Below are 27,838 nucleotides of genomic sequence, written 5' to 3'. Positions count from 1 at the left end.
GAAGCTTCTTCAAAACAGATGTCTTGGGGAGAAATCACTTTTATTGTGATGGCTTTGTTTTAAGGAAAAGAAAAGAGACAAAACCAAGAAAGAGCCTCTGCTAACAGATGCCTGGGGACGGCTGGACATTTCGGCCCATGCTGCGCAAAGAAGGGGATACTGGCCCACACGTCCACGCTGCTCATTCCTCGAGCTCCAGGTCTGCCCAGGCTTCACTGCACCTTCTTGAATACTTGCTTGCAGACCACACCCTGCACTCTCATCTCCTGAAACAAAAGCAGATGCTTGTCACTGGCCGGAGCAAGGTCACACTTGGGGCTCAGTGCATGCAGGGGCAGGAACTTGGAAAATACTCCATGTCTGTTATTTTTCCTCAAGAGTTGGTTGGAACTAACCAATTCCTTGGAAAGTCAGCTGAACCGGATCGGTGGAGATGGGGCTCTGCTATGCCCTGTAGGCAGAGCTGGCTGGGAAACAGATATAGCTCAAACCTGGCCAACAGGACCTTCTGATGCCTCCCCTTCCCTTACTATGCTCAAGGGGCCGAAAGGCTTTAGGGCCTCAGGCCTGAGCCCAGGACAGAGTCTGTGCCCAGGCCTGGAAGAAATCAGGCCCAGATGCATGGCTTGGCCCCCAGGGGACACAGTAGGTTGTCACAGGCCAAGGCTGGAAATTAGCACGGAGACTCCAGCTTCAGCTGCATGTTGGAGTACCTGGGGAATTTGAAAAATGCCTGGGTCCCAGGCTAGACCAGTTGTATCAGTGTCTCAGTGGATGGAGCACTGGAACAGCTATTAGTAAAAGCTCCCAGGTAGTACTAAAATGCAGCCCAGAAGACCCATGCCCTGCCTACAGGGCAGCCCCCGCAGAGATGCCAGGAGGAATGACAGCACAGTGTTACCACACCTTGCAAGTGTTTTGTTTTGTTTGAAGGAGGCTGGAAATCTGAATATTTATGTGACATCTCCTAATTTTTAAATTGTTGCCTGAAGAAGTTTGAAGCTCACTGATGGCCAAATAAGAGGCCCGAGGCCCTCAGTTTGCAACTTCTGGCATTGAGCCACAGAACTACTGAGCGGAAAGAGCCAGTGGAGATCCCATCACCTTCCCTCATTGCTCTGCAGTTGAGGAAATAGAGGCCCGGGGAGAAGACGGGCGCAAGGTCAGGCACTGCAGCCCAGGCTCTCCGCCTTAGCCCAAGCTGCCTCTGAAAGTCATGTCCTCCTGCCTCCTCCCAGCACTCACACATCCCAGGGCTCTTACAGACTCTGGTCTTTGCAGAACCCCCATGTGGCAGGATGGCATTTTCCAGATGAGGCTGAGGGAAGGAAGGCACTTACTCAAAGGCACCCAGTGAGTCAGGAGTTGAAGCCAGGTCACCCGGACAAGGTTTTTTTTTTCTTCTCGGAAAGAAGGTAGCTGGGGAGTTCCAAAGGGGCAGGAGTGATGGGAGGTCTCCTTTCAAAGGACATGTGTTATTTTAGCCCTCCAGGGGCTAAGACTGTTACTCTAGATTTGTGTGTGCTTCTCCCGGACAACGGGTGGAGTAGAAGTGGCTTTGACCAGAGTTCCCAGGCTGGAGGCCCACACCTGAACTGAGAAAGGCCTGTTCTCCCCTGACCTAGAGTGTTGAGATCATGTCTTAGAGAAGCTTAAAGAATTCTCCTTGGTTCTAGCCTGCCACAACTTGGCATGGTGAACACAGACATTGTTTGGGAGCAAATTTCAGTTCTTCCGGTTTCTAGCTGTGTAACTTGGATGTAAGCCTCTGTGTCCCCATCTCCAAAATAGGAACCCTAATAGTACCTGGCCCATGGGGCTACTGAGAGAACAGAAAGAGACATGGAATGCAAAAGAGCTTAGCTCCATGTCTGATGCACCTCCTCACCTCCTGCCTCTGGCTGGACAACTGAGTCAGCCTAGACCTTGAAAACACATCCCTTGGTTTTTAAAGTCACTCAAGCGTCTTCTCCAGGCCCTTAGAAGAGAAGCTTCAGAGCAGAACCAAGGCCCAGCCACAGGGCATTCTTCCAAAGTCCATTGGACCTCAACAGTGACCAGAGTCTCTGGGCCCAGCTCTGCCCCCTACCATCCCACACACCAGCAACCTACCAGGTGCAGCTCGTCACCCTCAATCCACTGGGTCCAGCCACGTCCCTCCTTTTCACCTTTCTGCACACACTCGAGTTTGTCCCCGTCCCAGCTCACCGTGGTCTGCCAAGCAAAAGAACAGGGTGGTCAGCCTTGAGCAAGCAGCCCCTAGGGGCTGGGGGAGGGGCAGCCCCAACCTTGATAACCCAGGATGCGCTCAAGTCAATTTCATTACAGAAAATTTGCAGCCTAACTCTGTCCACCATGTGCTCTTATTACAGTATGCAAATCAGTTTTAAAATTTATAAAAACCTTCCTAGATTTCACCTAAAGGGGAAATTAGGAGAGAAAAGGCCATTGGGGGGGGAATCTCAGAGCTGAGGCTGAGTAGGGGGCTGGGAAGGGAGGAGGGGCTTCGGAGGCTGGGCGCACAGCAGGTGGGCAGGGAGAGGGCTATCAGCCTGCATCTTGCAGGTGAGGTTGACTTCTCAGAGTGCCCTGCCCGTTCCCAGACCTTTCCTTCTTCCCTCCCTCCCTTCCATTGTTTCAACCTTTGCAGGGTTAGGACACCTAAAAGACTCGAGCCCTGCCCTTCAAGAGCTTTCCACGTCATGGAGAATGACCTGAGATGTAAAAAACCAGCTGGAGGTACAATGACAGCTCTTCCAGGCGCTCTCTGTGCTGTCTCCAAATCCTCATGACTGTCCATTGGAGCATGGATTAGCTTCTCTGTTTTACAGAGCGGGTTAAGGGACTGGCCAAGTTCACCCAGGTGGCCAATGACAGAGTCAGGTCAGAACACAGATCTGTGGGGCTCTGAAGCCCTCCTCCCCACTTAGACTACACTGCTTTCCTAGGTGCCCGGTGTCACCAGAGTTACAGACCAGATGCTGTGGGATCCCAGCAGAGAGTCAGAGAAGGGGAAGCTCTGGGAGGAGGAAGCAACAGGGCTGGACCTTGAAGGAGAGGAGAATGGAGCTGAAGCAGAGGAAAGGAGACACGGGGGGAGAGGGGTTTTCAGTGGATCACCATAAGATGAAGACACAGAGATGCGGCAGCATCAGGCATGCTCTGGAAGCTCCTCAGGTGGGTTCCAGGGAACCTTGGGAGAACAAGGGGGAAGCTTCCACTGCCCGGCTGGTGCTCACTGCCATCCTGCTCCCCACCCTCGAGCCCTCTCATCCTCCCTGAGCACTCTGTGCCCTGCCCAACTGCTGGGCATGCTGAAGGGAAGGCAGACAGCAGGAGGAGGGAAGCCACAGGGCTCAGCCTATGTCCATGGGAGACTTCACAGTCTTATTGGAGTGGCAAGGGCTCACTCAGAAATACAGGGCTTAGGAGTTGGAATTCAGAGGCGAGACAGTCCAGGAACTCATGGTCTGGACTGGGACCTATGCGCAGGTACAGAGGGCACGCCCCATCTTTGCAGCTACCCACCTCCCCTGGAACAGCCTTCCCCTATGTGGCAGTTCCATGTTATAAGCCCTGCCTCCCCACTGTAGCAGTTAGGACTCCATTTGCCCCTGTTCACTGTGTGGCTCTAGCCAAGTCCACCCCTTCTCTGGGCCCCCATGTTCCTCCCTGTCACAGGAGGGGGCCAGAGGCCATTAACTCAGAGGGCTTAGCTTTACAGAGGTAAGGTTCCAGGGTCCTTGTGTTCCCGGGCATGTTCGGACAGTCAGGATTCAGGAGAGAAGGGGAAGTATGCAGTGAGTGGGGGCACTCCCTATAGGAGGACGGCGGCCTCCTTCTCCCAAGCCCTAGTCTCCCTCCAGGGCCTGCTGATGACTGGTGCCCTCTGCTGTCGGGATGCAGCCTGCGATGGAACACATCGCGCCAGGTGGAGCCAGCTCTGCGCAGGAATCAGTCTGACCTCTGGTCCTGGAGCCTGTTTCCCTGAGGGAGAAGCAGCACAGGAGGACTTGGGGCCGGGACGTTGCTTTCCGGGGTCTAGAGATCGCTCAGGGCACATGTCCAGCCCCAAGACAGAAGGTCCCACTTCCAAATCAGAACGTAACGAAGTGGATGTTGGATGAGGTGTGTCGCAGGCAGAGACCACTAATGAGTCAAGCCACGAGACAAGATGCCCATTCTCTGCATGCCTTGTCCGTGCCAGGCCTGCAGAGGGACGTGGGGGCTGAGAGATCAGACATTCCTCGACTTCAAGGAGCTTGTCAGAGTATTTGGCTTCCTTGTCGACTGAACTCCTCTTTGTTTATCCAGAAGTCTACTCTGCATACTAAGGGCTCCAGACTCAGATCAGAGGCCAGGAGAGGATTGCTGGTTCCCAGTTACAATATACACACTTCTGCTTCTGCCAGATATATTACAGTCAATAAACATATTCATGCCCTCTGTGCTGGAAAATGCAAGAAACGCTCAAAGAAGAGCACAGGAATAAGAACACCTGTAACCTTGCTTCCTCAGAGATAATTACTCTACCATTTTAATGTATTTATGTCCACTCTCTTGTTCTATTAATGCATATATATATTTCTGTTTTTAAAAAATTAGGATTGCATCATTTATGGTTTTGTACCCTAGTTTCTTCATTTAATAGAAACAATTTTCCCCTTCAATAAACATTCTGCCTAAGCATTATTTTAATTGTTACGTAATATTCAGGAAATGGCTACATAACTTGTGGCGCCCAGCACAAAATGAAGATGAGGGGCTCCTTTGAAAAAAAATGATAAGATGGTGACAGCAGAGCATTAAACCAAGTGAGGGGCCCTTCTGTGCGTTGTGGCCCATGTGACTGTGCACTGGTCACAGGACCAGGAGGCTAAGCTCGCTAGTATTTCATTGTATATGCATACTATTATTTAGCTCATTCTGTATTCTTAGTTATTATTCTGTGCTATTATAAATAAGACTGCCTGGTATACACAGTTTTGAATACATCATGTTCTTTTTGTTAGGCAGGAGGGGCAGAGGGTGAAGGAGAGAGAGAGAGAGAGACTCCCAAGCAGGTTCCACGCCCAGCAGAGCCCCACATGGTGCTCGATCCCACGACCCTGAGATCATGATCTGAACCGAAATCAAGAGTCGGATGTTTAACTAACTGAGCCACCAGGCGCCCCTGAACACGTCATGTTCTTAGAATAAATTTACAGAGGAAGAATTGTTGCATTAAAGAGTATGCATATTTTTAAGGCTTTTGATAAGTATTGCCAACTTGATCCCCAGAAAGCTCACACCTGTTTACCTTCCAACACCAATGTCAGGGCATGAAGCTTGAAAGTGATGTTCATTAATGGTAAGGCAGGCTTTTCTCCTGAACTAACATGTTACCCTTTCTAGATCATTTGACATCTTTTAATGGGGACCATTTGGATATAAATAATAAAATACCTTACCAAAAGAATGATGGATAGCAGAATTTCAGGCATCCTGAGAGATGGAGGGATATAAGGAGTAGGTGGAAGGATCTTTGGGTATAGAGAACCCTTTCTTAGAGCCCTACCAATCAGGCCCCTTTAAAAGAAGGATCCCTAACGCACAAATGCTATGGCAGTTTCCAAAGGCACTTTCTCAACCTCAAGTTCCTATTGACTCTGACCTTGGGTGAGTTAGACAGAACAGAGACAAGAATAGTCTCTGAGGCTGAACTCAGAGATGCTAAGTGACTTTCTCAGGGTCGCCCAGCTAACAAGGAAAGAATTTGGGCTGGAACATGAGCCTTGCATGACTCCGTGCCCCATGTTTCCCAGCCTAGGGCAGGGTACCTGGAGATATCTGCTGAAGACTCTGGGGCCTGCAGGTACACTTGGGCATTATGCTGAGACTCTGAGCCGCCCCCCAGGAGAGCACCTTTCGGTTCAGTCCAACCACTGTTGGGTGTGGTTGCTGGGAGCCAGAGATGGGTCCTAAAGGGCAGACAGAGAAGTGCCAGGTGCTTACAGCCCAGTGTGGTTGGCACTGGGATTAGGGGAAGCATAGTGGCCATGGTGCCTGGGAGAGCTCCTCATTCTCACAGGAAACATTAACTAGTTTTTTTGTTTTTGTTTTTGTTTTTTTTAAGTGGGAAGGCATCCCAAACACAGTGAGTAAAGACAAGCAAGCTAGTGCTGTAAAAGCTGTCCTGGGCTTAAGGAGAGGCAGGAACAAGGCTGGGGGGTAGATGGGGCCCCAGTGTGAGGCTACAAACTGGGACTGTGGCCTGCAGCATGTTTCCAATGCCTGCTAGCGCTGCCTGTCCCCGCACACAGCCCCGTGGCTCTGATCTGCTGGGTGGAACCATCAGGGAGGGCACTCACCCTGTGGACCAGGGAAACTGCCAGGCTGTCCTCCAGGTTAAAGAGGGCTGGAAGGTCAGCCATCATCTACGCTGGGCTCCTGGTACCTGCCCCCTCTCATGGTACTCCCTCCACCTGTATCAGGTTGACCCAGTACTGTCAGCAAAGAGCATGTTCCTTGGAGTCAACAGACCTGGGACCTCTGTCCCTAGCTATGAGGAAAGACTCTGGGCAATGGGAGTCACCTCTCTGAGCTTCAGTGCCCTCATCTACGAAAGAGGGATTAATGTTATGTATTGTGGCCGACTGTTCCGTGGGTAGCCCCCAGTGAATCACATATTCACACCCTTGTGAAGTCCCCTCCCACAATGACCCTGGCCTTGGCCGTTTGGTTTGCTTTGGCCAATGGGACATGATGCATGCAGCGCCTTTATAAACACGTGAACGCTGGGGGCTTGGTCTCTCAGGACCCTCCCCTCTGGGAACTGAGTTACTGTGCTTCGAGGAAGGCCAGCCTATTCTACTGGGGAGAAAGGCCAGGGGGAGAAGCCTGGAGGACAAGAGAGAGGTTACCTCATGAGAACTGACGCACCCCAGCCGAGCCTTAGCTACATGCAGAACTGCCCAATCAACCCACAGAATCATGGGAATGCATGGTTGCCCTTTTCAGTTACTAGGTTTGGGGTGCTTTGCTATGTGGCATTAGACAACCAAGAGACCTACTTTCCGAAGGTGTGCTGAGGATGAGAGAAAAAATACAGAAAATGCACAGGGCTGGCATATGAGGCACTAAGTCATGGTAACCAAGGCATCCAGAGTTTAGATCGGGAGGGGATTTTCTGGTCCAAGTTGAACCATAACTAAAAGGCTTTTGTTTGAAGTTGGAGGTTTGTGAGGGAGTGATGGATTGGCTATTCAGCATGGTTAAATGTTTCAGAAGCTCCTTCCCTTCCGGGAGCCTTGGACCCAGACCCAAGAGGAGACTTTGCAGGGGCTGCCTGCTGAGCTGGGCGCCCCGGAGCACTGCAATGTCCACGTCCCTAAAACCTAATTAGTTTTTGTTTCAGCAGAAGATCCATTTGGAGACTTCCCCCTGATAGCAGTGATGGCTCCAAAAAGGTGATTTAGTTCTCCCACTTGGCTCTCTATGTTCACTTTCGGTGGGAATGGATTTTTCTTTTTAAGCTTTGTATCCTGTGGGCATAAACCAGCCACTCCCCCAGAGGATCAGATTTGTCCTAAGAACAGAAAAGAGGGGTGGGGAGTCGGGGAGTCGGGGAGGATGACCTAAGAAGAGATGAGGGGAAATAAGGAAAGAAGTAATGTTGGAAGGAGACCGGGTAAGAAACAACGGTCCCTTGTTTTCTTGTGATAACCCCTGATGACAACCTTCCCCAGCACCTAAGAACTCGCCCTGTGACCTCCTTCTGCAGTAAGAGCCAGCCACCTTCGCTGGGCCAGGAGCAGGAACATCTGGGACAAGGATTCGCTTGCCCTGTGAATGCCATGTCTGAAAGGGTCTTTAAGAGGGCATTCAACCCAGTTTCCCAGGTCAGACACTCACTGCTGCTTAATCCATTTAACCAGAGCCTAATGGGGGAATTCAAGGCAAGAGAATGTTCCTGATGCTTTCCAAGTGGCATGGGAAGGCATATGCCTGTGGGGACTGAGGTGGACAAGGCACAAACCACGAGGATAGGCAGTGCTGCCCCCACCCCCACCATGGGCTCTGGGACTCACCCTGGAAACGAAGCCCAGACAATTCCAAGGACAAGGAGGAGTCTGGCCACCTTCAGTTCCTTTCCTTTTTTTTTTAAGATTTTATTTATTTCTTTGTCTCAGAGAGAGAAAGAGAGAGAGAGCACAGGGGGGAGCAGCAGGCAGAGGGAGAAGCAGGCTCTCCGCTGAGCAAGGAGCCTGATGTGGGGCCTGATCCCAGGACCCTGGGATCATGACCTGAGCTGAAGGCAGACGCTTAACGACTGAGCCACCCAGGCGCCCCTTCAGTTCCTTTCCTAAGTAATCCTCACCGCAGAGACCTGCAGGTCTCAAAAGGGCTGGAGTCCAGGGCGGCGGGTTGTAAAGTGAAGTCGGTCTATCTTTTCTATTAAAAACAAATAACCTCTAACACTTTGGCCTTGTCAGCAGCTTTCCCAGAAAGACATGCACCTACAGATGAATGAAGACAGCTTTGCCTCACCCTGACAAGGGAAACTGTCACTTCAAAAGCCATTATCCAGCTCCCCTGACCACTTAGAAACCCCAGCTGATGCTGCTGCATGGGGACCAGTGACACAGAAAACCAGGCAGCCTTAGGAAGCACGGCCCAGGGGTCCCGAGGCCCCCTTGCCCCATGCAGATGACCTGTACTGGGAGTGACAGACCATTCCCACTGCATGGACGCATCTGTTGGCAGTGACCTGTCATGGTCTACAAAGAGTGGGACTCAACCTGCCTCCCAGGGATGTGTGACAGTTGTTAAAACTCCTACATGCCCCAAACACCCGTTCCAGTGAGCAGGGGGAGGCTCGATCACGGAACCCTCCCCACCTGCCCACGCAGCTCCAACAAGCCCTGTGCTTATGGACCCACCCCCTGGAGATGGCTGGGGCTGAATCTTACTGTCTCTGTGGTTCCAGAGCCAGGTCAGAAGGGAGGCAGCCATGTGTGCAAAAGCCCGAGCCAGGATTGACCCAGGTCTGACTCCAAAGCCTGTGCTCTTGAAATTTTGGAAGGGGTGGGGGACGCAAAAACCAGACAGTGACTAGACACTTCCTGTACGTGATGTGAGTTGCTAAAAGATGCAAATTGGCCATTCCTCCTGGAGTTTGATTTTAAAGTGTGCTTCACCCTTTGAGGGTTCCTGGGACAATAAGAAGGTTCTCAGCCTCTGGTGCCTGTGTTAAATGAGTGAGCAGATGAGAAGGTCAGGGAAGGTAACAGAGAACCTGCCAAGTGCCCGGTACTTCTGTTTCACTTGACCTTTAAGCTTGAGAGCTGATAAAAATTAGACTTAGTATTAGACTTCGTTAGGCAACGAGCCTAAGTCTCCTAGGGGTTATGGGCTGAGCCATCACTTGGATCCAGTTCTTTCTGGCGGAGAAGTCCACTCGCTGCCCATGAAGCGAGACTGGGTGAGCGATGTACTCACTCTTCTTCTCCTGACCCACTCCTAGGAGGCTGGCAATTATCTAAAATCAGCACATTCGGGGGCTGTGGGGGAAGCCAATTCTCTCTCAAAGCAGATTAAAACTAAATTAATAAGGCCTTAAAATGTGAGCGAGTAATTAGAGACCTAAAAGCTGTTAAAAGCAACTACTACAAACCAGTAAAGCTACAACAAGGCCTTTGTGGGCATGAAAGAATGCAATGCTGATGCCACGAAGGAGCTAACGACAAATGGTAACAATTCTTAGGACAAACAAAATGCTAAGATGTTAAGAGTAATCTTGACATGTCATTTTTAAAATTCCTTAAACATTCCGGAAAGTACCCAGGATCAGTTTTAAAACAAGAAGCCCTCAGAGAGCTCAAGGTCCTATGAGGCCAACGTTCTGGATGGGGAGGAGGGAAACGGGGCTGGGGGAGGTCACAGGGCTCATGTGGAACTGTGCTCAGTCAATCCAGGGACCCAGTACCGAGGGTCCCAATCTAGGGACCCGAAGGCTGGGCTGGAGCCCAGCCGTGCCACGGAGCAGGTCAGCCTGGGGGGATGGCAGACAGGGAAACTGGCATCAACACCACTGTGTTCTGTGTTGGGCTGTGTGGTGGGTACCCAACCCAGCCGGGAGGGGCAGGGAAGGCTTCCTGGTGGAAGTAAGAGCATCACTGTCATTGTCACCATCACCATCATTCCCCTAACAACATGTGCTGAATACTCACTACGTGCTGGGCAGGGTATTAAACACAGCATGGGGTATCTTTCTGGAGCAGATATATTTCTTTCTGGAGCAGTTACATTTCTCCCATCCTACAGATGTGGAGACTGAGGCTTTCAGGTCACCCAGCCATACAGTAGGGAGATGAGATTTGACTCCAGAGTCCATGTTCTCGGCTACTGTGCTCTGTAGCTACCTGATCTCAGAGGATTCTTGAATGAGCAGGATTCTCCAGCATGGTTCTGTGCAAGGAAACATTTCCAATTGTGGGTTCGACACCTGCACACTAGCCTTGCGTGCTGGAAAAAGAGGCAGGTGAGGCGAGGACCCTACTCTCAAAAGCACACAGACTATGAGAGAAGAAGACAAGCAGAGAATTCCAGCAGAATGGCAAGTGCTGGGTAGAGGCAGGTGATGGTAGTTGTGGAAGCGGAAAGGCATCGCATCAGTCTCTGAAATAGGGACTGAGGTCTATTAGGGAAGGCTTCCAGGAGGAGGTAATTAATGCTGGAAGTAATGCTGGAATTGACACCGGAAAACCCCATGAGAGTTAGGTTAAGAAGTAGAAATTGGAAAAGAGGAATGAGGGCATCCCAGGCAGAGCGAACAGCCTGGACATTGTAGGGAGGCCAGGGGCTGCATGAGGGAGGCTTCTAAATGAGCTTTGCCCAGCTGGACTCTCTCGGCATGACCCTCCCCATGGAACCTGACCCTGCACCTCTAACCCCAGAATTTACTGGGGAGATGACTCAACCTCTCTTTTCCTGCACTTTCCATCTTTGTGGCCTCAACCAGCCAGACCTGGTGCAATCGGGATGTTTGCTTATCTGGCAGGCAGAGAGGCCTGCTACTTGAGCCAGGGCAAGGACTCAGCTTATTATCAAGTCCACCCTGGAGGCGGAGGGGGGGGGGGCTGTCACGGGGTAAGGGAGGAGCCATCCTGCCAGAGAGTGCTTATAGGGGCTACGCAGGGCAGAGTCCACCAAGGTTTCATCCCTTTCACAACAGCCTCTGGTTTCTACTTTTTATCTTTCTTTTCTTTTTTTTTTTCTTCTTCTACTTTTTATCTTTCAAGGCAAACAGAAACAAACAGCTCCCACAAGATAAGAGATGCTAGCTCAGTAACTGAGGAGGAGTCGTCAGCAGGTCAGGATCTCTCGACTGAGAGCTCTTTGGGGTCTGGGATCCTTTTATTCACTGCAGGATACCAACCCCCACCTTGGAATCTACAGCAGAGAAAATGCATATTACCAGTTGTAGAATGAATGAACAAGTGGCAGAAAACATTCTAGGGGCACTCTTATAATTTTTCGGGCAATGAATACTTTTTTTTTTTTTTAGACAAACTATCCCAGGCAATGTAGCTGTTTATTCTTCCATAGATTAGCCTTATAGAAATGGGTTAGCCACGGTGTGCTTCTGAGTCCTGGAGCACTTAGTCATCATGCCCAGGGCCACACTAGCCAGGAAGAGTACAGTCATGGTTTCAACCCACTTCGGCCCAACTCTGAACCCACGGCCTGCCCACTGTTCCCACATGAGCATCTTGCTGCCACGGATGCTTTTGCTGCCAGACAGTGCCTGGCAGGCTGTGGGGCTGGGGCTGGCCCCACCAGGGGACCATGGCTTGCCTGCCTGAGCTGGGCATTCGGGGGGCCCGATGACAGCCTTGGAGAGATGCAGGCCTGAGCCCCAATCCATCCCTATATCTTTCCAGCAGGGAGACCCTGAGCAGTGTACCCCACCTTCTGAGCCTGCATGTCTTCATCTGCAAAGTGGGGCTGGTGAGTCCTGCCACAGAGCAAGAGCCAACAGGATGAAATGACACAAGGGGTTGCAAGGACCCATTTCAGTGTCGGACACAGACAATAGTTCCCTCTGCGGCTGGCCTTGCATCTGAGATGCTAGAAAGGGGGAGCCCACACTTTGCATGTCCAATGCCTAGCACAGAGGGCTCCAATGTGTTTGTCAAATGAGTGCAAGGCGAGGCCAACGTTCTGGATGGGGAGGAGGGAAATGGGGCTGGAGAAGGTCACGGGGCTCATGTGGAACTGAGCCGTGTTCCCTATGACCGTGAAGAGGCACATGCCCTTGCAGGCCCGCCTCCGCTCATGTAACTCTGCTAGCTCTTCTCTGGATGGCCAGGTGTCCTTCCCACGCATGTCGCCACCTCCAGAGTTTGTCTTCTGGAGGACAAAGTTTACAGGAGGAGAGAATTAATAGTACCAGCTCCTACTGATGGACTAGGCGATTGCAGACTTTCCCGCCTCTAATCCTCACCATGAAGTAGTAGGTATTCCTGACTTTATAATTATCCCCATTTCACAGACAAGGAGAGACACGGAGAGGTGAAATAACTTGTTTAAGGCTACCCAGTTTGTAAGTGGCATAGATGGGACTCCAAACCCGTTATGACTCAGCCCCACCGCCAGGCCCTGCCTCAGAGGGAGTTGGGCCGTGGCCAGCCTCCACCACGGAGGGGAACGAGATGCAAAGCAGACCCCGCTCCTCTGCCCCTGACAGTTCCATCCCATGACACCACTACTTCACTGGGGTCACTGCCTGTGAGATTTCAAAAGCCTCACAGAGAAATTCTTCCAGAGCTGTGACTCTTAACAGAACAAGGATGCCACTCCCCTCTGGCAACAATCTGGAGTCAGACGGCCAGGATCCAGATTCTGGCTCCACCAACTACCTCATCTCAGACCAGTGATCCCTGTTCTGCCTTTCATTCATTCCATGTACAACATAGGAAGAATTCTGCCATCTTGTTACAGAGTTGTGAGGATTAAAAGAATTCGCGCATGGAAAGTGCCTAGAATTCTTAGCACATCGGAAACACCCAACAAACGTTATAAAATGGCAAATGGATCTTGCAGTGATAGGATCTACCATTTATATTGTTTGAGGTCCTGCTATTTTTATTTAACACTCATTTGACAAACACACTGGAGCCCTCTGTGCTAGGCATTGAACATGCAAAGTGTGGGCCCCCTGTCTAGCATCTCGAATGCATGAACAAGGGTCACAGGTGCCCTGGGAACAATGGCTGCAGAGAGGGACAGTGGGATGGGGGGTCAGGACAAGATTGGTGGAACAGTTGAGCCCGGGCTGGTCTTGACCATGGGTATTTATTCGGCCAGGGGAGGAAGCAGGAGACTTATCCCAAGGAAGTGAGCAGAGAGATGCAAAGGTGGATGGCAAGTGAAGGCACCTGCACGTGGTGGTGGTGGTGGGGGCGAGGAGACAAGGATAAGGAGTGAGGTAGGGAATGGAGCTGGAGAGGCAGCGTGGCCATGTCCTCAAAAGCCTGAGCCCCCTCTGGCCTTGGCCTGTCAGCACTGGGGAGCCCCTGGGGGTTAGGCTAGGGAGGGATCTGGTCAGATTCCCTTTTTAGAATGTGAAGGATGGGCTGAAGTATTGAGGATGGTGGATGGGAGATCCACGTGAAGAAATAATTCATGGAAAATGCTGAGCCTAGTGCATAGGAGTAAACTCAACAGGGGTTTATTATTATTATTATTGTTATTATCGTTACTGGCATGAGATATTCAGAGCTGTGGGGGTGGCGGAAGGGGGAAGAGGAAAGAGGCTAAGAAGCAGAATCTATGGAACTTGTTGACTGGTTGCCCATAAACACTTTTCATTTATCGTCACAGTGATCATTTATGTGGCTATGTAGCGGTCTATGGAATTAAGAAGCCACAGTCACTCTAGCCACCTGTGGTTATGTGGCACTTGGCCACACCAGCAGGAGGCAGTCAGCTCTGTCAACCACGCAGGGTCGGGGTCAGAGAGATGTGAAGTTGAAACCCAGGGTTATGGTTAACCAGCAGTGTGACCCTGGGCGGCACCTGAGGGTCCCCGTCTGTAAAATGAGAGTAGCACCTCCTCTCCAGGATTGTTGGGGGATTAAATAATATATGTAAAGTGCTAGGGCAGAGCCTGCCACCTGGAGGCCCCTGGACAGTGGCCTGCGCTTCTATGTGGGTTGGTGAGGCTTATTACCACACAGCTACAAACAAATAGCTTCGTACAAATACATGTAGCTTTTTTTCCTTTCTTTTGAATGATTCTCCTGGAATATAATCACAGAAGTGGGATCTCTGAGCCAAAGAGCAAGATGATTTTTCTGACTCGTTGTGCACCGGCAGACGGGATTTCTCCCGCCTCATTTTCTGAGTGCAGAGCCAGTTATGTTGTTAAGGCTGGTCAAGGTGGGTTTTTGCAGCCTGGAGTATCCTCCACCCCTGGTTTATACACCTTCCATGTCCATCTTGTTTATACAGCTCTTCCCCAGAGTCTCCTCTGCTGTCCTTGGACACTCAGGTCAGGAAAGAAAGAAGGGAGGCAGGGGGCAAGGAAGGACAGACTCATTAATACTCCTGTATTAAAGACAACTAGCACTCTAAGGTATTTGCTTATTAAAGGAAACACCTATGGGTGCCTGGGTGGCTCAGTCGTTAAGCGTCTGCCTTCGGCTCAGGTCATGATTCCAGGGTCCCGGGATCGAGCCCCACATTGGTCTCCCTGCTCAGTGGGGAGCCTGCTTCTCCCTCTCCCTCTGCCTGCTGCTCCCCTCTGCCTCTGCTCTCTTTCTCTCTGACAAATAAATAAGATTTAAAAAAAAAAAAAAAAGAAAAGAAACACCTAGAAAAGTCATGGGATATTTAGCCAAAATAAATGTGCTCTAGTATTGGAATTTCAGGCAGCATGACAGAGCCCTGGGGTTCCTGTTTGGAGGGCGAGGGCTGGTGTGTGTGTGTGTGTTCACGCATGCCCTAGCACAACTCAATCTGTACAACAGAGATAGCTACAAAAATGCTTCCCAGGGAGGAAGCTATTGTGAACCAGGCACAGTGCTTGCTGTCAGAGTTCTCAATCAACTCTAAGTCAAATATGAAGAAATACCCAAGCCCATGTGAAAGGTTGGCAATTGGACCTGAGTTGCAGGGGCCGATTACCAGAGAAGCCTTCCATGGGGCGAAGGGGCCCGGAAGACAGCCCTCAGCTTACAGCCTCCAGATGGCTGGAGGGGAGGGCAGAGGGGGTGTCCTGCCCACTCACGTCTTCTGGTTCCAGGCCCTGCGACTGCTTTAACCAACAGAATACGGCAAAATGTGGCTATATGACTTTGGAAGCTAGGCAGATCACCACAGTGTCACACCCTTTTGCCTTGTTCTCTTGGTCCTGTCATTCTTGGGACCCAGCTGCCATGATCTGAGGAAGCACAAGCAGCCAGGAGACAGTGAGTGTGAAGGCCATAGGGAACAGGGACCCCCAGCTCCCGGCTGGCAGGACATGCAGCAAGGATCAGCCACCTGCTTTGGGCTCTGCCCAAATTGGAGATTCATGAACAAAATAAACCACTGCTATTGCTTGGAGTTTGGGAGCACTACGTTTTGGAGTGGTTTATTACACAGCAATAGAAAAAATGAAATAATTCGCCACCACACGGAATTTTCATAACAATCCCATCCGTACTGCTACCCCGGCTCATTTTTACAGATGAGGAAACACAGCTGGAAGGTGGACCCAAGATTCAAATCCAGGTTCATCTCAAAGCCAGAGCTCCTGAGTGCTCGGTTGTGGCCCATACTTGCCCACACGCTCCCGGTCCCTGCTGCGCACACTGCACACGCCACTGGTGTCATCTCCTTGGAGCCCAGTCGCAGACCATCGTGGGCCGCTGCAAGTTTGGCATCCCCAAGAAGACTCCATCTGCAGGGACTGAACCACTTCTCTCGGCTCTCATTCAGCCCCCAGAACCAGACACCCGGAGCCCCAGCACAGGCTTATTACACTGAATCATGACCAGCACATCACAGGATCCTGGGCATGGGCCAGCCCACATCCTCATTTTTCTTTCTTAGTAGTTATCAAAAGCGTGGTCTTTGAACCAGCAGCATCAGCATCATCTGGGAACTCAACAGAAAAACCCATTCTTGGGTCCACTCCAGACCTCCGGAATTGGAAACCTAGGGGCGTGGGCAGCTCAAGTTTGAGAACTACGGCTCTAACTATTGATGCGGTTCTTAAACCACGATCTGTGGACTCAGAAGTTCTGAGGATGTTTTTAGATGCAAGAGACGGGAAACCAGTTCAAATAGCTGAAGGCAAAAGAAAGGGAATGCACTAGCTGGCTCACGCACATGGAAAGCCTTGGAGATGGGCTCATGTCAGGGGCTCCACCAAACCCCCAGCATTGCAGTTTCTCTCTCTCTCTCTCTCTCATTTCTGCTTCTCTGCTGGCCTCATCTTCTCTTTCCCTCCTGCTGGATTTCTCCATGCAGCCGTGGGGGTGGCATGGCACTCTACATCCCGCCAGCTGATGAACTTGAGAGGGACTAGAACCCAGCTCTCTGCCAGGGTCCCTAAATTAAATCCCAGGAAAGGGTGAGATGAGGTCACATGTACAATCATGTGACAGGTCATGGGACCTGTCATCACCCTGGTTTAAGGTGCTCATCCCATGAGAGACACTGTACCGTGATTGGCAGCTCCTTCAGACCCCACAAGGGGAGTGGGGGTGTAACTTCCAGCGGAACGGGAGGTGCTTCTTTGGGTGCGTGCAGGCAATGTCGGTCAGAAAAAGAAACCGCGGTAGCTGCCCCAACTGGCAGCTGGCCATCATAAGTGATTACTTTGCCCCGAGTCTAGGGCATCGGAAGGGCTTTTGGCCTCTTATTGCGCACAGTATCGTGGCTTCACAAGGCGCTGTTCCCTGGACTATCTCCATAGTCCTCAGAATTTGCCTTGTGAGCAGGCAGAGCAGAAACCATGATGCCCATTTCACAGATGTGAAGACAGAGGCAGTGTGTCCAATCATTTAAGGTCACTGTCAGTTGGGTAATGGAGGAGGATTCAAACCCAGACTCTAATACCAGCACTCCTCTCCACACCTCAGGCCTTGTCAGTACTCTATGCTCGCCTCCGGGCGGTGCTGGGCTCACAAGGACCTAAGGTGCTGGCTGGGCTGAGCTGGGCGGGACACCTTGTAATAGAGAGCTTTAGAAATAGACCAGTTAGAATCCTTCCTCTGCCACCAGCTGGCTGGGTGACCCGGGGCTAAAAAGGCTCTTCACCTCTCTGAGCCTCAGAGACTCATCACCAAAATGGGCACAAAGACATTTACAGAACAGCATTTGCTGTGGAGACCAAAAGAGGAAAAGTGCTAAAATCTCTGGTGCAGGCCTGGCGCTTGGTAAGGATTTAGTGCATGTTATTTCCCTTTGTTCCTGCCTAACAAAAAACAAAACCTAACACAACAGTGTGATTCTTGAAAGCTACTTTGGGCATTTTATTTGGGTTGCTTTAATTCTTCTTTTTGTAATCCTCAAAAGCATGCTGCTGACACCGATTTCAAAGGTCAGGGAACTTTAGTGAAGACATGAAAGAGACCCCATGTTTCCATCTTGGAAAGGAGTCAGGAGGCTCCCAAATCTGAGGGCATTCAAAGCTTGGTGGCCCAGGGAGTTAATTCTGCCATCTGTTTTCTTTTAAAATATGAACCAGAAAAAAACCATTAATGAGTCAAGAACAGGATCAGAAAGCTGGCAAGAATTTAAACCAAAGTGTTAACAGCAATTTGGTGGGTTTCATGCATTACCATATATAATTAGATGGATGCATGGGGGGATGGATGGATGGATGGTTGGATGGAAAGAAGGAAGTCAGGGCAGGGAGCGGAGGAAACACATGGTTAAAGGAGAGAGAATTCAGAAAATCTATAAACACTGATATGGAAAGATGCCCAAGAAGTAGCATTGAGTGAGAAAACAACACGCCAAGGAGTGGATTTCTTTCTCTCCCCCGCTTTTTTTTAACTGATCAATAGATAGACAGCTTCTATATTCGAGGACAATTTCCAACAGATCCACAGACACAGTAGCAGAGATAACCTCTGGGGAGCGGGAATGAGGCCAAGTGGGGGAAGGGACCCTTTCCTTTGCAGTCCACTCTCTCCTGGGCTATTTGAATTCTTTTTTTCCTTTTACAATAAAAACAAAGAAAGCAACGGAGGGGTGGAGGGCTGGGAGAGCGGAAGGGAGGCTCTGTGCAAGGGGTCATCCTGAGTTCACAGCTGGATCTGAAGAAGAAGCCACATCAACAGGAGGAGGCGCCAGGCTCCCATATGAACAAAGGTGCCCCCTCCGGGGCAAGCCTGACCCAGTGTCCCCGGTGGGATGACAAATGGCTTTTTTGTCGCCACCGCGCGGAGTGGGGCTCCCAGCTGTGATTGCTGACCAAGGCTGCCTTCTACCACAAACGCAGCTCCTGCTGGGGACAGCCGGGGACAAGGAACCCAATCAGTCCTCATTCCAAGGGATTCCCGGGCCCAGGAGTGGGGAACACTACCTGAAGTTGAGGGGCACCTTCCTCATTCTGGCTCCCCCACCCTGCCAAAGCTCCATGGGCTAGATTTAATACATGATATTGGTTGCAGACCGGGCCGGAGGTTTCCTTTCTGTGGATAAAGACGTGCAGGAGGCAGCGCAGAGCAAAGCCACACCCGGGCCTTACACATTTCCACCAAAATGACAGCCCCTGCTGCTTGCGGGTCACGTCAAACGGACCGGGAACAGACCGGGAAATGTGAGCTGTGTGATCCTGGCCACGCAGATCTGCGTCCTCCAGCCCTCGGCCTGGCGGGAGAACGGAGAGCCACTCCCCGGTGGCTCTGGGCACGGATGGCAATGTCCATGAGGGGCAGATGGCTGGACCCAACCAACCAGTGGCCCGTGGCCCTCTGCAGCTGACGTTCTAGTTTTCCCACTGTTTATGGAGATGCAGGTACACAGAGGTGGTTCTTTCCTCCAGAGCAGTGGTTCTAAAGCTTCAGCGGCATCAGAGCCGTGGGGCGCGCTCATTGAACCCCAGACCGCTGGCCCCACGGCCAGAGGATCTGATTCAGTAGGCCAGGGCTATGGCTAGAGAATTTATGTCTCTCCCTAATTCTTGTGCCGCTGCTGCAGGTCCGAGCTTCGGGAACCGCCACTCTAAGGAACCCACAGGGCAAACAAAGACATCTGGCCGCTTGACCTCAGGTAACGGGGTGGGGTGAGGCCTGTGGCGAGCTGGAGAATGTCTCATCTAAAGGGAGCACTGTGACAGAGTCCTGGGGGCCCACACAGCACCCAGGGTGGAAGAAATGGGCACCCAGTGTTTTCAGCAATCTTGACTTGGTTGGTTAGAACAGCCAGAAATACGGATTTTTCTATGAAATCTCACAATCTCTGGCAATCTTTGGCAACTGGCTCTGAAATTTTTCAAACATTGTGCAGGCCAAACAAAACACATCTGCAGGCCGCAGTTCTAGAGCACAGACATTGTTCACACAGAAGGAGGCAGAACCAGAGGTCACTGAGCCAGCAAGCCCCTGGGCCCTTTGGGGAAGGGTGTCAGTCTGACTGTGCGCCTCCTGGCAAGGGGTCCCTGTAGCCAGTCAGAGCCGCATCTAGGCTCCCTGCTGGGTCCTCATCACTCCCATCTTCCTCGGCCACATCTTGCACTCCAGTCTTTGTGGACTGCCCCTCTCTCCCCGCTGAAACCCTCTCCCAACCGGGCCTTTTCTGACCCCTGGGCCTTTGTCCTTATGGTTCCCTTGGCCTGGAATGCTCTATCCCTTTTCCACGTCTGCCCTAATTCTTACTGGTCTTTCAAGGTCCCCTCAGCCGGGCAACTTTGATGACCACTGCTTCCTCACCCCTCCACACCATGGTCCTCTGCCCCCTGGGCTTCCCTCACTGAAGAAAATGGCCTGAAGATGCAACTGGCCCCTCCATGGGCCTGGGTGCTCCGGGAGGCCTTGCTGCCTCTGGGTCCCCAGGGCTGAACCCAGAGCCTGGGGTGGGACAGGCCTGAAATAGCATTTACCAACTGCTCTTCCCTTGGCCTTGGCTTTCCTCTTGTCCCCTTTCGGTTTGCCTGGCTGTTTCCTGTCTATCCTTCAAGCCGCTGTTCAGACTACTTCCTGTGGGAACCTTCCCGGACCTCCCAGACCCAGTAGGGGGTCCTCCTCTGGCTGACCTGCCCCCATCCACACAGCAATCACCGCGTGGCTGGCCTCCCCGCTGCCCTGAGCTCTATGAGGCCAGGAATCTTGTGCAGTTCATCTCAGTAACACAGGGGCTGCCAAGATAGAGTAAGCACCATGAAATGCTTGTGTGACCGAGAAAGGGATGAACAAAACAGATGAACGAATGATCCCAGGTGAGAAACGAGACCCTTGTGAGGAAGCTCAGAATGAAGCCAGCCTGGTGCTGAGAACAGATTGGCCTCCTCCTGGATGCTGCTCCTGGCAGGTGGGTGCAGATCGTGTGGAGCAGAAGGGGCAGTGGTGAAAGTTACCTCTGGCAACCACCTTGCCCAAGACCCCCACGGGCCCCACACACCTCAGCCAAGGTGGCCTCTAGGCAGGCAGCTCCTCTGCATTTGCAAGCCTCGAGCCGGACAGTTGCTGTAATTCTATTCTCCTACAACCCTCCCCTGGCCATGCTCTTCCCTGTAGGCCTCCATCCAGTTGGCAGCCCCAAGAAGAAGGGCTTCTCTGCAATGTGAAGGGCCAAGGGGAGGCCGGAGCAGGAGGGGCCGTCCATCCCCCCCAACAGCAACAGCAAGGTACGTGAGTGCCGTATACCTGAGAGGGGGCCGCCCTGAGTCCTGCGACAGCAGAGGTGACCATGAGGCCTAGTCCAATCCCATCTGGTTTGCCCAGCTGCTGGGCTCCCCGATCTGGTCACCTGGGTTGTCCTAATGTCCTTCTGCTGGGCTGAGAAATAAGGCAGCCATGTGCCCCTTCCTTTGTGTCTGAAACCCTCCCTTCTATCCCTTTTGTCTTGTGTAGAAGTCACCTCCTCCAGAAATCCTTCTGGGATCCCCTCCTCTGGGTACTTCCCTTTGTCACCCCTGATCACACTATGTTCTGACAGTTTGTGTGTCTGTCTCCACCACAAAGACTGTGAGCTCCTGGACATCAGGGATTGCAACATTCTCCTCCACGTCCCTGTGCCTGGTGTAGCGATGAGCGTGGGAGGAAAGCGGCGGGTCCAGGGCCGTGGGGAACGGCAGGGACTCTGGAGCTGACAAAATGCAAATCCTCCCTTGGCCGCTTACTTAACCTCCCCAATGTCTCACAATGAGAAATCCTGCCTTGGTTTTCTTATCTGTAAAATGAGGTTGAAAACAGTACCATGAATAGTGAGTTGAAATAAAATGGTAACACGACATGTTGCATAGTCAGCACTAATGAGCACCAGCTCGTATTACTAGGTGATCAATTCATGTTTCACACATTATCGGATGACGCAGGGAATGCAAGACGGAAGATGATTAGCCAAGTAAGTACAAGCCAGCACATTCCAGAGGTTGCAGTGACCCAAAACAAATAAGGGTGTCTGATGTGCTCTGTGAGCACCCTAAGAGTGAGCTGGGGACAAGGAGTGTCCTCATAGCGCAAGTTGCATGCAGCAGGCCAGGGAGCAGATCCCGGGCAGTGATCTGAAAGGCAGGGCCCCACCTGGCCAAGGCAGACGCTGTCTGTTGCTCTCCTTTCCCACTGTGAGCCCCTCCGAGGATTCCGAGGCCTTAGGTCCTTTAAAGGCACAAGCTGACAGGTTTCTACAATCATACTGGCTTCTCCAAAGACACTCCCTGCTGGCTACCCCCTCTTCTGCCATCATTCCAAACAGCAGACTCAGACACTGACTCCTGACTCCTGTCAGATGAATCAACAAGGGGGGTGGTGAGGAGTCCAGGCCTGGGGCTCCTTATCCTCACCCACTGGCACCCCTTCAACCACAGTCGCAGCAAACGTCCACCATCCGGGCTCTGCAAAGGCGACCAGCAGAGAGGCGCCTGGCTGAGAGCAGGAGGATGGGCTTCAAAGTCCAAAGGCCTAGGGTTCAAATCCCATCTCTTGCAAGTCTCTTCCCCTCTCAGAGCCTTGGCCATTGCATATTATGGGGTCCTGAATCTCTCCCTCACTGGGCTGTGTGTAAAATAACTGGCATGGTTGTAGGACACACAGGAGACCTTAGGTAAATGGCCGGAGGGGGAGGGGAGAAGGCAGCTGCCTGGGGGTGAGCATACACTAGCTCTGGAACCAAGACTGTGAAAGGGATTCCGGGAGCACCCTGACCTTCCAGTGACCCGAGAATGTTGGTGGAGACTTGGGGCTGACCTTCCAGAGTTTGCTGTGGAAACGCTAATTGGGGTCTCCAGGTCATCAGCTTTCCGCCCTGGGGGATGTGCTGCTGCCTTCCCTCCCCCTCCTGCAGGAAGGCTTCCTCTAGCCCCGGCTGCAGAGGCACGGACCCGCTGAGTAGGGATTGGCTGCAAAGTTTCAAGGCAGCTCAGCGGGCAGTGGAGGGCAGGGCAGGGCAGGGCAGGGGATGGCCAGGAGCCAGGTCTCAGTCTGGGGACGAGGTGGGGCAGGTCAGAGGCTTCTGGGAGATCGTGATGTCCCCTGCTTCCCAGAGTGGCTTCATGCTAGAGCAGCTAGAAAGTTTTACACTTGAAAAGGGTTCCCTGTGTTTCTTCTTTCCTTCGTCCATTATGCCCCGTTGTTACAGCCAGAGGCGAACAGAGTCAACAGACTTGTGGGGAGTTCCAGCCCAACCCCTCCCTCACAGTGCTCTTCTGGGCATGTTACTCTTTGAGACTGTTTGCTCATCTGTAAAATGGGCATACTCAAACCTCCCTCACAGGTTGTTGTGAGGATTAGGTGAAGTTGAATGTATAAAACACCTGGCTCAGTGCCTGAGCAGAGACTCAACAAACTGCAGCTTTCATAACCATTATTATCCTGTTTAGACAGAGCGGTATGCTTGATGAGTCCGTGCTGTCAACTTTGTGGGCTGGCAGTGTGAAGATCCCTGGTCCCTAAAATACAAGGGCCCTCGCTCCCCTCCCAGATGAAGTAGCCCAGCCTTTGGTCAGGCCCCCTGGGCAGGAGATGCCCTGGTATATGCAAATCCTCACCATGCATTTGCGGTCATCTATGCCCGTCAGATCCTCCTCAAACTCCTTCCCAACCTGGAAGTCCATGATATAGTTCCTGAAAGTGCTCAGCGTGCGGATGATCATATGGTTGCCATCCTGCACGATCTCTTTGTCTGGCTTCAGCAAGTTGGCGATTTTGCGCAAGGCCACATTGACATCTGCAGGGGGTGCCAGGGAAGAGAGGGGCAGAGAGTTGGCAGGAAAATTCAGAGAACTGTCCCCAAGGTAGCGGGGCCCCAGGAGCCAGCTCCTCCCGGGGGGAGGGGGGTCAGGACCTTTGGGGTTCCCTGCTCGCTTAGCGCTGTCTTATCGAGCAGCCAGTTCTGTGCCTTTCTTTCTTTTTCTTTTTCTTTCTTTCTTTCTTTCTTTCTTTCTTTCTTTCTTTTTCTTTCTTTTTTCTTTTTCTCTTTCTTTCCCTCTTTCTTTCTTTTTCTTCTTTTTTTCTTGCAACAAAGTTTACTGCCCTTACACTGACTCTTTAAAACAAAAACTAGCAAACTAAACCCAGCTTTCCTAATGAAGTTATCCACGTCTAGAGCCACTATCAGGTATTTACCACTAATTAGCTCTAACAACACCCACCCTCCCAGCTGGCCACCCTCGGAGCCCGGGCGGCGGACGCCCTTTCGCTGTCGGGCGCAGGGAGCGGAGGCTGGCCCCGGCGGAGGCAGGCGGGCGGCGGGCTCGGGAGGGCTCTGGGGAACCCACCGCTCGTCCCTGAGCCGCTGGCCGGCGGGGCGCCCCGGGGCCGAGCGCCGTGGGCAGCTGCTTACCGAGGGCGCGCAGGTACTCCTCGAAATTCTCGTTGGCCAGCATCTTCCAGTACCCGGTGAAGTCGACCGGCATTTCGGGGGGCTATTGGGGCGGGACGGCCACGGAGCGGGCAAGAGCAGCTCTGGGCTCTGCGGGCGCAGCGGTTCCGGACGCGATCCGGGTGGTGGGCGGCCCGGAAATGTGCGCCCTCCGGGGGCAGGGGGCTCTGCAGGACGGCGACAGCTGGATTTCAGGCGCGCACAAAGCCCGCGGGAGGTTCCCTGGCAGCCGTCGCTCCTCCCCCTTCGCGGGGGCGGGGCGGGGACCGGGGTTGTTGGAGGGCCAGGTTTATCCCTGGCCCTCGGCCACCTTCATTCAGACCTTCAGGTCGCCTCCCAAGGAAGGAGGAGATGGGGGTGGGGGGGTGCTTTATTGGCCCCAACTCTTTGGTTCCTGCGGGATTCCTTCCAACGCCTTGAACTTCTCACATTCAGCAGCCGCTTGAGGGTTAAGAAACAGTTTCGTGGCGTTTGCTGGAGTGATTAGGAAAGAGGCCACTTACTGGCCTTTGTCCGAAGCCCTGCGCCCGTGGCCCAGTCGGGCTGGTGGGCGGCCAGGGTCAGGAAAGCTGGGCAGTTGCACTCTGGGCAAGGAAAGTGGGTACTTTCCACATCCCTCCCCCAGATAAAAGCGAGGTTGATGTTGTTTGAAGTATGGCTAAAAAGGCCCTCTGGGTGGTTCTAATGCACAGTGAAGTTTGAGATCCCCTGCTTTATGCAAATGTAAGCAACGATAGATACACGTTGATTTTTTTCCCTTTCCCTTTCACCTAATGGCCGCGCAGCCCTCCACAGTGCTCTGCACTTTGTTTTTTTTCACTTAATACATTCTGGAGATCTTTCTATTTCTGTACATTGAAAATGTCATTCTTTTGCAGGTATTCCATTGTTTATCTAGCTTGTCCACCACTGATGGACATTTGTGTTGTTTCCAATCCTTTGCTATTAGAAACAGTTTCACAATGAAGATCTTGGATCACATTTCCTTTCCCACCCGGTGGGTATGTCAGAGTGCTTTAAAACCTCTGCCTTTGTCAGTAAGGAGATGACATAATCATGTGGGTTGACTTTTTGACCCTCTATTAAAGATGAAATATCTCTTATAAATTGCTTTTTGCACAAATCAAAGCCTAGGTGACAGCAGGTACTTTTCTCTTCCTCCCTAGCACTGCCATGGCTTCCTCCCTACACCCACCCCCCCCCCCCCCCGCCCCGCCCCAGCCTGGGGCTCATGTTAGTCCTCACTTTGTGTTGCATCTGGCTGAGTTAGGAAGGGATGCCTCTTCCTCAGGGTAGGGACAGCTCAGTCCCAGGGAGAGGCTTGGATTTAAGCCCCTCTCACCCAGCTTGCTCTCCACCAGGGTTTCTCAACCACGGTACTGTTGCCATTTGGGGGCCACATAATTCTCTGTTGGGGGTGGTGGTGGTGGTCTGTCCTTGTACTGAAGGATGTTTGGCAGCATTCTTGGCTTCTACCCACTAGATCCCTGTTGGCACCCCCCACAAGGATGTCTCCAGACATTGCCGAATGCCTGGGAGAAGGGTACAAAATCACCCCTGGTTGAGAACCACTGCTCTAGGCAGCTGTACCCTGTCTGGCCGGTTCCCCGTCTCTTCTCACCTGGCTCTGGGATGCTCAGGCCATCAGTTGTTTGCACAGACCCTGGCTCTGTGTTCCTCCCTAGCCAGCTCGGGGCCTATCCCAGGGGGACAGCTAGGGCAACCTGTCTCAGCCCTGCCCAACCTGAAGGTGCAGGAAGGAACCCTTGTGGCTCAGTCAGGTGGACGGGTGGGGCCTGGCATGGACTGGGTTCTCTGTGGCATCACTCAGGGCCAGCCATGGCCCTGGGTTTCCTTGTCAGCCTGACTCACCAGAACAGAGAGTCAGCCAAAGGCTTAAACAGTGAACTGGCCATTTCTTGGTCACCCCAAACTAGTCTAAGCTCTTCTTCCTGCTCCCCTGAGTTACCCAGCTCAGGCAGCTGGATTTCTGACCCTTCCTAACTTTCTCTCTTTGTGCTTGCTGGGTCTCCTGAGATGGCTTATGCCAAACGCCCAGCAGAGTGCCTGGCATGCAGCAGGGGCCCAGTCCGTTCTGGCTGTCTGCCATGCCCACAGTGGTCCCTTCATGTTCTAGGCAGAGAGGCATGCCCTCCTCGCCTGTCTGGTCCTCGCCTGTCCATCCCAAAGGACCAACATCTGGCCACTCCTCGCTCCCCTGGCCACTTTGGACATGGCCTGCTCATCTGACTTCACTCTTCAGAGCTGGCCGGCTGGGCCCATGGCAGTTAATTGAGCCTGGTTGTGCTGCATTTGTCCCCGGGTGAGTCAGTAGACTCCTGCCCTGCTGGGTCTCCTCCCCGGAGGGCTCTCCCAAGCGTGGCCCTGCTGGCTGTGCTGTTCCGTGCAGCTGGGGGCCAGCTGTGAGGGCAGGCTTTAGAGGCAGAGTGCTTGCTTTGAAGCTGAATGTGTCACTGTCTAGCTGAGTGATCTTGGGGAAGTGGCTTTTCCTTTCTGTGCCTCAGTTCCCACACCTGTAAAATGGGGACACTCTGACTACCTACCTCTTAAGGCGGTGAGAAGCAAAGGAGACAATGGATAAAGAGGGGCATGGCACAGAGTGTACTCCAGACACACTGCTGTTTGGGCCAGAGAAGCCTTACGAGTGAGGGAAAAGGCAAGGGACAGAGGGTTCTGGCCTGTGTCCCCTTCTGGGGCCTTAAGGTAAGTCCAGTGAGTTGAGGTGAAAAGTGCCCTGTGAGTGTCACAAATCATTAGGTATCATCACGGTTATCCTTCCTCAGCCTTCTCTGTCCTGCTTGATTTAATCCATTATTCAATATCTTTTGGAGTTTCTTTTTGTCTGGGGTGCTATCACTTGGGATGTGTAAAGCAAAGAGAGTAACTGAGAAGGGTGTATAAAGAAGAGAGGAGGATCTGTGTGGAGTTGACAATCAGTGAGGGCTCCCTGGAGGAGGTGAGGCTCCAGCTGGATCTTGACAACAGGCGGGATCTGAGCAGTGTGGAGGAGGGGAGGGGAGGAGAGAGAAGGGAACAAAGGAGTGCTGAGGAAGGAGCAGGCTTATTAATGACTGAAAGGGAGATGTAAGCACTCTACAGCATCCTAATTGGGCTTGCTTCATTCCCTAGCCTTAAAGAACAGCAGCGGAGATCCACGAGCAATCCCAAAGAGCCACCAAGAACACGGAGAAGAGGAAGCAGGCCAGCGGGGAACCACCCTGAGGCTGTGTGTATACAATGGCACTCGTAAGCACAGTGAGCAATCCTGGGGTGGAGGGAGGGAGGACAGGAGAAAGCCAAGGGCCCCCAGGGTGAGCTCCTGGGAGAGAGGAGAGCTCAGAGGAGCTAGGGAGCAAATGTGCTTTTCATTCTTTAGTGGATCAGTCTGCTCTATGGGGATAAATTAGAGCTCAGGGAGCCATCTCCATGAAATGATTCACCGATTGCCCACGATCCTTATAATCGCCTTGTGTGGTGGGCAGTCCTGTCCCCGCATCACCGAGAGGTCAAGCAGCTTGCTGGGTGTTCCCAGTTGTTGGGGGCAGCAGAGCTTCCTTGGGGCAAAGGGGTTGGAGCAGAGAGCCCAGGAACAGACTCTGAGGCTCTGTCCCTTCCCCAAAAGATGCTCCTTGCAAGATGCTGGGGCAGAGTGTGCCTTCCAGCCCCATCCCCACCCTCTTTGCAGGTCTCCCACACCCAGAGACTTGAGTCTCCTAGCAGGGGACAGGCGGCGACATACTCCTCCCTCGTGCTTATAAAGAAAACCTTACTCATCTGACATCACACCCCTGCTTCT

General features: G+C 52.3%; 1 protein-coding gene across 1 annotated transcript; it reads right to left on the bottom strand.

Annotated features, from left to right (window-relative positions):
- On the bottom strand, positions 1-24,381 carry RBP1 (retinol binding protein 1). The gene is made up of 4 exons (XM_032408597.1): positions 23,983-24,381; positions 23,189-23,367; positions 2,113-2,214; positions 1-266 (listed from the first exon to the last, which is right to left on the bottom strand). Exons 1-4 carry the CDS (start codon positions 24,053-24,055, stop codon positions 213-215), a joined length of 408 nt encoding a protein of 135 aa, XP_032264488.1. The 5' UTR covers positions 24,056-24,381; the 3' UTR covers positions 1-212.
- Positions 24,382-27,838: the final 3,457 nt, after the last annotated feature.

This window comes from Phoca vitulina, unplaced genomic scaffold, assembly GCF_004348235.1.
Source record: "Phoca vitulina isolate PV1807 unplaced genomic scaffold, GSC_HSeal_1.0 scaffold10, whole genome shotgun sequence".
NCBI lineage: Eukaryota > Metazoa > Chordata > Mammalia > Carnivora > Phocidae > Phoca > Phoca vitulina.
This window is presented reverse-complemented; position numbering and strand designations above follow the sequence as displayed.

Coding starts and splice junctions, on each gene's coding strand:
- RBP1 (XM_032408597.1), bottom strand. CDS start 24,055: ATGCCGGTCGACTTCACCGGGTACTGGAAGATGCTGGCCAACGAGAAT. Junction 23,368..23,982: donor GGAGTACCTGCGCGCCCTCG/GTAAGCAGCTGC, acceptor CACCCCCTGCAG/ATGTCAATGTGGCCTTGCGC. Junction 2,215..23,188: donor TAGATGACCGCAAATGCATG/GTGAGGATTTGC, acceptor TTTGCTTGGCAG/ACCACGGTGAGCTGGGACGG.